The 10,656-nt window shown below is 48.0% G+C and overlaps 1 protein-coding gene across 3 annotated transcripts; it reads left to right on the top strand.

Annotated features, from left to right (window-relative positions):
- The first annotated feature begins 1,227 nt into the window (after positions 1–1,227).
- Positions 1,228–9,198, top strand: LOC119694962 (probable G-protein coupled receptor 83). 3 transcript variants are annotated; one of them, XM_038122666.1, is made up of 4 exons: positions 1,228–2,114; positions 3,689–3,814; positions 5,437–5,570; positions 6,215–9,198. In XM_038122666.1, the coding sequence occupies exons 1-4, from the start codon at positions 1,737–1,739 to the stop codon at positions 6,588–6,590; spliced, it is 1,014 nt and encodes a 337-aa protein (XP_037978594.1). In that variant the 5' UTR covers positions 1,228–1,736; the 3' UTR covers positions 6,591–9,198. The 3 variants fall into 3 exon arrangements, with proteins under 3 accessions (XP_037978594.1, XP_037978592.1, XP_037978593.1); XM_038122664.1 differs by having other exon boundaries at positions 6,078–9,198; XM_038122665.1 differs by lacking the exon at positions 3,689–3,814 and having other exon boundaries at positions 6,078–9,198.
- Positions 9,199–10,656: the final 1,458 nt, after the last annotated feature.

Here is a 10,656-nt window from a genome sequence, read left to right as displayed (position 1 = left end):
TTTTCATGTTCCCAAGGATCTGAATTTTTACAGTATAGCTCTGATTTCTCTGGTCCTCATCAACACTAATCTGCTGATGAGATTACCTTAGATCACATTAGATTTGTTCAGAAGGTGGATATGCATCTCAAGTGACATTTTAAGCAATCTGACATTTCCTTTCAAAAGAGCACTAACATGGAGAATGCTAAATAATCTCACAAAAATGAAAATTGCCAATAACTTGTGTCTCAAGTAGTGTCATCACATGAAAGCCAAAAACCTTCTACAGAAACAATGGGTGGCACAATTCACCTGGATGGCTTGGCAAAAGTACATTTCTCCCTTGCTTTGTCTGTCTGACTGAGAGGAGCTAGCACCAATGCATGATGAACCCCAAATCCTGCTTTGAGCAGCTCAGAATGTTTGCAAGTAAATAATAACTGCAGCAAACCAGCGAGGGGTTGCTGAAGTGTTTGTACCTGCAACAGAATAAATCTGTTCTGCAGGAATATGGGATTAGAGTCACCCACCTCTGGCACCTGGGACATCTCACTGCTGTTGGATTCATGCATGTCCAGCCAGTGCTGCTGTGCCCCCTCACCCTCCTGTTACACAGCAGGGAATGGCAAGGGGGCCTGTCAGGGCCATATACAGCAAAGGGGCCCGGGGATGGTGCCCGGTGTGTTCCTGCAGCCTCTGCCAGGCTGCTGCAGAGATGCCAGCAGGTGCCTGAGTGCCCCAGGGCTCAGCACAGAGCCCAGCCCAGCCGGGACGCAGAGAGTGCAGCTGGCCATCCTGGGTGCCCCCCGTGCATGTGGGCTGCTGCTCCTATTGTCAGATTGCATCTCACTTTTCACTCTATCCTCTGCACCACATGAGCAGGAAGGGGCTGGGGCGAAGCACAAGGCCCTCCGATGTTCTCTGCTAAAACTCTGGGATGAAGAGAAAGTGGGGTGCCACAAAGTAGTGAAGATGCTTCACCCCATCTAGCTGTTGTGCTGGATGTCCAGAGAAGAGCAGAGAGCAGACAGAGGAGATCATAGCACGTCCACCCTCCATCTGTGTTTTGCTGCTCTCTGGATCTGCACATGTCAGGCTGTGCTGTTGCCCACGTGTGGGTTGCGATACACCTCAGGAAAAACTGGGAAGAGATCTGCCATTGGCTCCTTCCTGTGCAGTGTGTCATCTGGCAGCTGTGTATATCACAGGGAACACAGGGACCATTCTGCTGCTGAGCAAAGCTGCTTCACTGAGTAGTCAGAGATCCTTGGAGGGGGAAAAGCAAAGTGAAAGACAGCCCTTGATTTTTTGTTTCTGCTAAGCTCTGAAAACTCTTGGGAAACAGAAACGTGATGGATTAAGGACTGTGTGGAGAACCAGTAAAGCAGATTTCCAAGGATAAGTTGCAGATTGAAGAACGGTGCCCAAAAGGAATTATTCAGTAAGATTTCTTCCTTGGTGCAGAGAGAAAGTGTTTGGGGATCTCTGATATTTCAGCCTCTGAATCAGCACCTCTGAGGGGGACACATGGGACTTAAGAAGGACAGCCGACAGGGAGCATCTGAGGTGAAGCTGATGTGTCCCCAGCACAGGCAGAAGGACCCATTTATCAACCCTCTTCTCTAGTTTGAAGCAATGGGGCAGATTTTTAAAAGGCAAGTGTGCGTGTTCCCTCCTGCAACCACTGGCTTTAGCAGCTGAGCTGGCAGAAGGCGCTACGAGTGTGGCTGGACCAGGGCTCTGCTGCCCCAGCCATGAGACAGCACACGTGGTTCCCCTTGCAGTACATGCCCAAGCCCTTCTGGAGAGCAGAGAACCACAACACGACCAGCTTCTTCTCTGCACTGTACGGCTTCCCTAACCAGTCCTTCTTCCACAGTGACTTGAACCTGGAGGACCTGGGGGACTTTGACAGTGGAGCCAAGTATGAGGGCGAGTCCCAGAGCCGGACAGTGAAGGCGCTGCTGATTGTCGCCTACTCTGTGATCATCTGCATCTCTCTCTTCGGCAACATCCTGGTGTGCCACGTGGTCATCAAGAACAAGAGGATGCACTCTGCCACCAACCTCTTCATCGTAAATCTGGCTGTTGCTGATGTGATGATCACCACCCTGAACACCCCCTTCACACTGGTGAGCCCCGTCCGGCCGCGCCTGCCGGTGTCTGTGTGTGCCTGTCAGCTGTGTGCACTGGGACTGAAGGGCTGGGACCAGGCTGGGATCCAGACTTACTTTTGCCCCCCTTCCCCTTTTGCCTCCTGGAGAGGGTGCAGTCATGGCCCCCATCCCAAACACCCTCTGAGCAAGTGGAGCTGGGGGTTCACGCCCCCTCCTCGCAGTCCTTTGCAGGGGGCACTCTGCTGCAGCTTTCCCCCTCTGCCTGGGCAAGGCACAGATCTGTGAGCCCTTTTTGCCTGTAGATGGGGAAGTAGGGACAAGTTTGACACGAGAAAATACAACTAATGTCTGGTTTCCTATGGAAACAACATGAACCAGGTCAGTCCGTGTGCAACATCTCAGGGAAGTGCTCAGGCTGCACTGAATGGTGTCGGTGGTGTGTCCCTCCCTCAGCCACTACAGGCGGTGCTTCCTGGGGTTATTGGTCCTTTTTTTTATTTTCAGTGACTAAAAATATATATGCTATAAAAGAACATTAAATGAATGAGGTGGGAAAAAATTAAAGATTAATTTCTTGCCCCACTGTCACAGATTATACATGCCATGTACACAGGACTCTGCTCCTGGATTTGACCCAGCGCTCCTGTTCAAAATCCTCCTGCTTCATCCTGCCCAGAGCGCTCTTCAGCCTTCCAAAAGCGGGTCTTGAATTAGCTATTGGAATTCACCCTTTCTTAAACGGATGCTGTTTCTTTGGTGGGACTTCCCTGGTGGGATTTGCATCCCGTTATTTTTTCAGGGAGAGCTTGGTGCCCTCTTGTGTGTTCGCACACAAACAGCCACACACTAGGCATGTTTAATTAAATATCTATCAGCTCTCTCAGGAATGAGCTTTACACCAGCTCCAGAGATCCAGCACACTGCTCCAGTTCAGTGACAGTGCTGCAAGAGTCATCCCTACAGGGAAATTAATTAGACTAATTGAAAACAGATTAGCTAGTCTTGACTAATTTTCTGTGGACAGATGCTTTGTAGTAAATATACTTTACTTCAAATTAGCTTAATCTGCAGCAAAATGAATGACATTAATTTGCAATTAATATTACGCAGTCAGGAATAACAAGGGAATGAGGCAATTTGGTACATTCTCCTCTGCAGATAAGCCATTATCAGTAAGACCTCTCTGGGAAAGGGTGAGATGCATTCCATGGATTTCTCTCACTAAGTTTGGAGACCGTGTAGCAGCTTTCGGCATCCACATGTCCAAAAGTATAATGTTTTCTGGGAGGCACCTGGTGTGCCCTGCAGAGCCTTGTTGAGGAACAGAGCTATTTCTTTATGTGTTCCATGGTAAATGTACAAGTGTACACATACACAACATACACAGAGCACTGCTCAAGCCATTGGTTTGCACAGTGCAGTAAATCTCACCCCACTTTGAGACCTTCTTGCACAGTCACTGTTTCCCTAGGAAAAACTGAGGATAAAGCACCTCCGAAGCCTCAGGAAGCTGTATTAAAGCACCTGGGAAGCCAATTTGCTTCTCTTCAGGTACTGCTCCTCTTAATCTGATGTTGTCTGTTCTTCAGGTGAGGTTTGTGAGCAGCACCTGGGTTTTTGGAAAGCTGATGTGTCACATCAGCCGGTTTGTGCAGTACTGCTCTGTCCACGTGTCTGTGCTGACCCTTGCTGCCATTGCACTGGACCGGCACCAGGTATGTTGAAGACACCACTCCTGTGTTTGCTAGAGAATAAAGTGCTAAATACAGAGTTGTTTCCTCCTCAAATCCCAGTACCTGGAAACCGGCACTGTTTTGAGACTCAGGGAACAGAAGGGAGAACTCCAGCTTTTGTGGCAGTGGACAGAACACCTGTAAAACAAACACCCATGTTTTTTACAGTGAGGGTGATGAAATACTGCAACGGGCTGTCCAGAGAGGTTGTGGTTAGTGGGAGTCTCTGTCCTTGGAGATACTGAAAACCTCAGGAGATCAGTGCCAGACAGTCTGATCCAGCCCTGATCTGCCCAGGCCATTGGGCTCGTGGGCTCCCTGCCCTCCTCAGCCCTGCCTCAGAGCACAGCCCCACCAGCAGGGTGAGGATGAGTGCTGAATTCAAACATCAGCCAGCCCACACAATCTCTCCACACAGATTTATGAGAGTCTGTCTGTTCTGACACTTGCCCCATTCCTTGCCTTAGGCTGGAAACAGTAAGAACTATGTTAACTCATCCAGTTCAAGGGAAGAAATTCTCTCCTCCTCCAGCTAGGAAAACCTTTCAAGTCAAGCAATCAGCACAGACTGAAGGGTTTCCTTAAGTGAAACAGAGTTGGAAATTTGTTCTTTAGCTGATGAGTGCTGAGTGCTGGGAGGCCAGATCCAGCAAGGCGAGCTCACAGGCAGACGGGATTTCTTGCAGCGCTGGAGTCACTGAAACAGTTCCTACAGAAAAGCAACTTCAGGTGATAAATGCCGTGGCTGGATGAACTTCAAAACAAGAACTGGCTCCACCTGGTGTCAGAGGATCACGGGGACTGTCGAAGCATAAATCAGCCACTTCTGTCCTTTTTACCACAAGGAGTTTGACAGTCTGCCCATTTCATGTGCAATATTACAGCTCCTGAAATCAAAGCACTTTGACAGTGATTCATTTTTATCAGTAGATTCTGGGTTGATTGCAAGGCATGGCTAGGTATCAAAAAGTGTTTGTTTAATTAAGGGCAAAAAATACATGCCCTTAAATTCAGTGGAGGGGGTTCCTCAGGGCTGGAATGAACTAGTATAACCCAAGGAGATAAAGGCAGAAGTGAGGAGATGTCCTGAACAGAAGAGACACCAAAACTTGCCTCTATAAATATTGCTAATCCTGAGAAATACCACAGCAGACAGATACTCTGGGGGAGCTGTATAACTTGATTAAGTAGGTATTTATAATGGGACTAGAAATGACATGCATAAGATACCGAAGACCTCATCAGCCAAGAGATCATCTGGATGACATGATAGGTCTATTTTTAATTATTGTTTCATTGCCTAAGGAAATCCTCCACAGTGCATACAGTTCAACAGGGATCTCACTGCCGTGGTCTCTGGCGTCCTGCTGATGGGTCTCACTGAATGTGTTTCCCTGCTCAGGCTCTGGGCCAGCAGTAACATCCAACACAGGCACAACTCCATGCATTTCCCAGCCCTTGTGCTCCCTGAAGTCCAGTAAAGTGAGTCTCTCTGCCTTTTAACACTGAAGAGATGTGGAGCTGCTGCTGCATGCCACATGCAAGATGGGGCTCAAAGAGTGACCAAGATGCTGTAAATCCTCAGGAGTTGTTGTTCTCTGCAGGTCATCATGCACCCTCTCAAGCCACGCATGTCCATGGTGAAAGGAGGGATTTGCATCATCATCATCTGGGTCATGGCCAGCTGCTTCTCACTGCCCCACGCCATTTATCAGACTCTGACAAGGTTTTATATTGGGTAAGACATTTACATATTTTTTGCTGTATGACATTTGCAAAGCCCTAGAGAAGCCAAGGCCACATCCCTCCGTCCATGTTATTAGAGCAGAAAGGGTGGTGAAACAGAGAAGTTTTCGTTCCCTTCACATGGGTGGTGTGTCTGTCACAAAGGGACAATGACAGTCGATGGAATTGCTTCCAGGCTGATTCATTAGTTGTTTTGGGCTCAGAGGTTCAACCATGTAATTTGGGGCAGGTACAGGGGAGAGGGCCTCCTCGCCAGCAGAGGACACAGATGCCAATATGGATGATTTCTTTTCCTGGGGATGTGTTTAGGATAACCTTCATTAGAGCCAAAGGTCAAACCTAGAGTAAAATTTTCCATTGAAAGGGGCACCTCCCCATGACACCAAATGAGTTCTGTTACCTGTACCTGTACTGAAACTTGTCTGAATGTCTGAGCTGTTCATCCTCAGATGCGTGCAGCTGGTAGTGGAATTGAGAGCTCTTTCTCTTTGATCTTCAGAAACAGAACCATCCGAATGGTCTGCCTCCCCAGCTTCCCTCCTCCTGCTGATCTTTTCTGGAAGTACTTGGACCTGACTACGTTTGTTCTCTTGTATGTTCTGCCCTTGCTTGTGATCTCCATCACGTACGCCATAGTGGCCAAAAAGCTCTGGCTGAGGAACGCCATCGGGGACCTCACCATGGAGCAATACTATGCCCACCAGAGGAAGAAGAAGATGACGCTGAAGATGCTGATGGTGGTGGTGGTGGTGTTTGCCGTGTGCTGGTTTCCCCTGAACTGCTACGTGGTGCTGATCTCCTGCAGGGCCATCCACAGCAGCAACGCTCTGTACTTTGCTTTTCACTGGTTCGCCATGAGCAGCACCTGCTACAACCCCTTCATCTACTGCTGGCTGAACGAGAGCTTCCGCACGGAGCTGCGCTCCCTGCTGTGCGTGTGCCGCCGCCGGAGCGCGGCTCAGGGCCACGCTCTGCAGCCCATCTCCCCCCTGTTCTGGCGCGCCAAGGCTGAGAACTGCCCGTGCAAAAGAACCAGCACGTGCCAGAAGGCACAGACACCTTCCCAGAGGAACTCTGCGAGGACGGACATATCCAGCGTGCAGCCGATTGTGGCAGAAAGCTGAGCCTTTCATCTGACAGCTGGGCAGCATCACACAGGGATTGCAAAATCATGGGGAAAATGGGTTGGGGAAGGACTCTGGAGACCATCAAGTCACATTCTGCCCGCAGCATGCAAACTTCAACCTTTGATTGGGTCATTCAGGACCTTGTTCTCTCAGGTATCAAAATTCTCTAGGGATGAATTGCCCGCTTGTGGGCTCCAGAATGAGGGGTGTTGACTGAATTTTTCATTGGAACTGTCAGCAAAAATGAGAAAAAGTATTTAACAGCACACAAAGCCTTTCATGGTCTAAGTAAACACGGGGAAGCTACACTGGTTATACACACACCAGCTACACACTGTGGCTTGATTTAAAGCTGTTAGGGCTTTAACTTCATGAATCAACACTTCTTTGGCATAAAATTGAAATTATTTTCACTTTCAATAATATTTTATTTTTACCAGTCCTCAGGAACTGTGTTCTTTGTGGCTTCCCTGCCAGCCTGGCAGCCCTTCCCCATTGGTTCAGCCTGTCTCTCTGTCCTGCAGTTATCCCATGGGCAGTAACAGCAGCAACCTTTAAGCAGCTATGGAATTGGGGGCTCTGCCTTTGTCTGAGATGGAACCAGCATTGTGTTGGTTCCATCACAACGGAACAAACCAGACCTGCAGGTTTTCAACCCGAAAGGCAGGAGATGGAAGAAATGTAACCTGTAACATGTAAACAGTCATGTATTCCCTGCTCAGTTAAACTGAGCATTTGACAATGTGCCGCAGCATTCACCTCAAGCACAGATCCTTGTGTTCCAGCTACATCGCTGGTGGCAGGGTGCACTAGTGCTGGTCCTGGTCCAAACAGTGCCTCTGGAATTCAAGAGATAGCTGGGATTCCTGGGGATGTGTGTGCCTGACAGCTGGCACCAGCAGCTGCTGCTCTGGGGGCTCACAGTGGAGCCAGCCACCACATTTCAGAGCTGGGTTTGGGTCACTAGAGAGAGACACCCAGTGGGAGCACATGGCCAACTTCAGCCTATGGCTATGAAATGCCACCAAAGTTGTGTTTTCCTCTTTCTCAGAAAGAATAACCAGTTTCTTTGTGTCCATTCTGCACTGGCTCAGCCCTCGTGCTGGTAAAGGGTTGAGCTTCAAAAGACAGTGAAAAGGAAATGAGCTTCAGTCTTCCCATGCAAAATACTCTAAATTACACCTCTATATCTGAGCATTTCCACCCAGACTGGCAGCATGTCACAGCTGCAGGCCTGCATGAAAGGCTGCTTCAATTTGGAAATCAAGATGCTTTGATGGGTACAAAAATATGTGACCTGAGAATGTATTTGTATTTCAAAAAGAAACTGTGAAGGGGAGGAAAGAGTAAGAGTAACACCAATCTTGCTTTTTCCTAAGTTATTGTGGGAAGGAGGAGGACAACTACAGCTGTGACAGGGACCTGGCATGGCTTGGGACACTGCAAATCCCAGTGGCACTGACAGTACCAAGGCTTCAGGTCTGTGCTCCCATCTGAGGCACAATGATTTCTTTTCCTTCACATATGCAGGAATTACTTTGCAGAGGATATGCTATGGGGAAGAAATGGAATTAGAAACATCTCCTCAGAGAGCAAATACCCAAGGCTAAGGTGTTGGCTCTGACCAGGTGAACCTTTGATTTGGTTCCACTGGATTTGGGTCCTGCCTGGAGCTGGCACCACAGAGGGAGTACCAAAACCTTTAATTCTGTGTTACAAGTAAATTACAGCATTAACCAGACATTACTCCTAAGCTGGGTGTTTTACTGTCTGGAAAACTGGGAATCCATGACACTGCAAATGGCATTTCCCTACTATTACTATCGGGAGGTTTCTATATACAAGATGTCTCTTCTTAAAAAACCCAAACCAATCACAAATGCAAATAAACATTGTTACTGTAACTTAGTAAAACTTATTCAAATGCTCTTCTCTTTACATAGGAAAAAATCAATGAGATTAAATAATTCAGTTTGCAGGTATATCCCAACCCACTCCCAGAGAACTGTCAAAATCCTTACTCTGGGCTAGATAAATCAGTCTGTTCTTGCCCTTTTCCTTCAGCAGGACAGCGTGCTGGCTCAGCATCCCTCAGCCTTGTGTGAATGGAGGGATGGTGCAGGCCAAGGCCAAACCCACAGGCTGCCCATCTGACCATGGCAGTAGGCAGACATCATCCCTCACTTGGCAACAGCTCTCCAAGGGACAGTTTGCTCCCAGATGAAAAGCTGACATTGTTTCCTCAGAGCACATCCCATGCTGATCCTTGCACAGCAGTGCTTTCCTTGGTAGGAGTCTGCAGTCTGGCAGTGTTGAGCTGCCTTAAAAAACATCATTTCTTTGAGGTGATTGTTTCTGTAAAAGTCTGGCATACTTCCTCCTGATTACATACAACCTCCCACCGGATGCTCTTGCTTTAATATGTGCTCTGTTAAAATATCTGTGTGGTTGTAATACAGTAAGATCTGATCCACCAATGTTCTTTGGGGGCTAACAGTCAAATAAAATATTGGTTCAGCACCCTCTCTCTCCTCTGGGTTTTGTGTAACTTTTGAGTTATGAAAAGGAGAAGATGTTCTCTCTCACAAGAGGATTAGCAAAACAGCATAGACTGCTGCTCGTGGCAGACATAAACCCATGACCAAAACTTTTGTCTCCATGTGCCTTGACTTCTTTCAGCACGAAAAGCCCTTTGCACAAAGAAGTGCTGTGGTTACCCAGGTGAGGAGTTGGCCATGGATGTGCCCTGACTGCAAATGCTGTTTCATTGCCACGTGCTTCCCTGCAGCTCATGTGGTCAATGGCTGGTCCCAGCAGCACTTTTTGCCTGGCACATTGGTGCAGGCAGGAGCATGGGATACTTTGAGGTCTCCTTGAATTTAATTGTTATTCTCCAATAAACACTTCCATGAAGAGAAGCACAGCCTGATCGATTCCTTGTGCATTTGTCCCCAGTGCTCCTGCTGGGATGCTCAGCCATCCCCTGGCTCCCCTCCCCTCGCTGGGGAACTCGTGCTCTCCCTCACATGACTGCAAGCAAACAGGGCAGGAACCTTGCACAGCAAGTCTGCCACAGCTCTGCCACACGTGAAAACTGATCACCAAAGTCAGATTTGTTTGGAAGGGGCTGCTCAGTAACAACACGTGTGCTGTGACTGTGCCAGACCCAGGCTCGCTGGGAAAGCTGCAAGTAGGGCAGCAAGAGCTCAGGCAGGTAACTGGTCACCAAAGATGATACATCAATTTCCAGCTACACATCTACTGAAAACCAGCAATATGCAAAATACAGAGCCCTGCAGCTACATTAAAACAACTCTTCTGCAGTCAAAGTGTTAAAATCAGGTGACTACACCAAAAAAAAAAAAAAAGAGAATATTTTATTGCCCTCTCTGAAGAGCTGTTTCTTATCTCTCCTTTTGAAGAAACTTTCCAAGCAGAATAATAAACCTACAGCTGTGAATCATTTAACCAGCCCTGATGAGCTTTGTGCAGCCCCACAGAGGGCTCACAGGCTTTTTGAGTCACTTCTGAGTGATTAAAATGAAAGCTGTTAACTGGGTACACTTCAACATCACCCAAGGCACCCTCCAAACCCAGACCAAATGGCTTTAGTTTGAAAACCAGGGAGATGCAGGAATAGGAATGTGTAAGTCAGAGGAATGGGAAAGACATCCCTCCATGGAGGGTTCCTCTGTCTTTGGCTTTAATTGTGGTAAGAAGACTCCTGAGGGTTTGCTCATAGTGTGCTCTGCCCCCCAACACACCAGAACACACATTTGTGTGTTGAACACACCAGAGGGTCACCTGAGCTGACACTCGGTTTGGGATTGTTGCTATTGTCAAAGAGCCCAGTGCTCACTGCGCAGGAGTTAAGCTTGCCAGTGAAGTAATTATTAGCTAACTGAATACCTATTAAGCTGGTAAAACCAAGTTACTTGGTCTGACACTTTA

Source organism: Motacilla alba, chromosome 4A, assembly GCF_015832195.1.
Source record: "Motacilla alba alba isolate MOTALB_02 chromosome 4A, Motacilla_alba_V1.0_pri, whole genome shotgun sequence".
NCBI classification, from domain to species: domain Eukaryota; kingdom Metazoa; phylum Chordata; class Aves; order Passeriformes; family Motacillidae; genus Motacilla; species Motacilla alba.
The sequence above is the reverse complement of the archived record's forward strand: the minus strand, read 5'-3'. Positions and strand labels throughout refer to the sequence as shown.

Bases quoted from the DNA above. Each gene is read 5' to 3' on its own strand.
- LOC119694962 (XM_038122664.1), top strand. From the start codon at position 1,737: ATGAGACAGCACACGTGGTTCCCCTTGCAGTACATGCCCAAGCCCTTC. The intron at 2,115-3,688 runs GTGAGCCCCGTC...TCTGTTCTTCAG, and splicing joins TGAACACCCCCTTCACACTG to GTGAGGTTTGTGAGCAGCAC. The intron at 3,815-5,436 runs GTATGTTGAAGA...TGTTCTCTGCAG, and splicing joins TTGCACTGGACCGGCACCAG to GTCATCATGCACCCTCTCAA.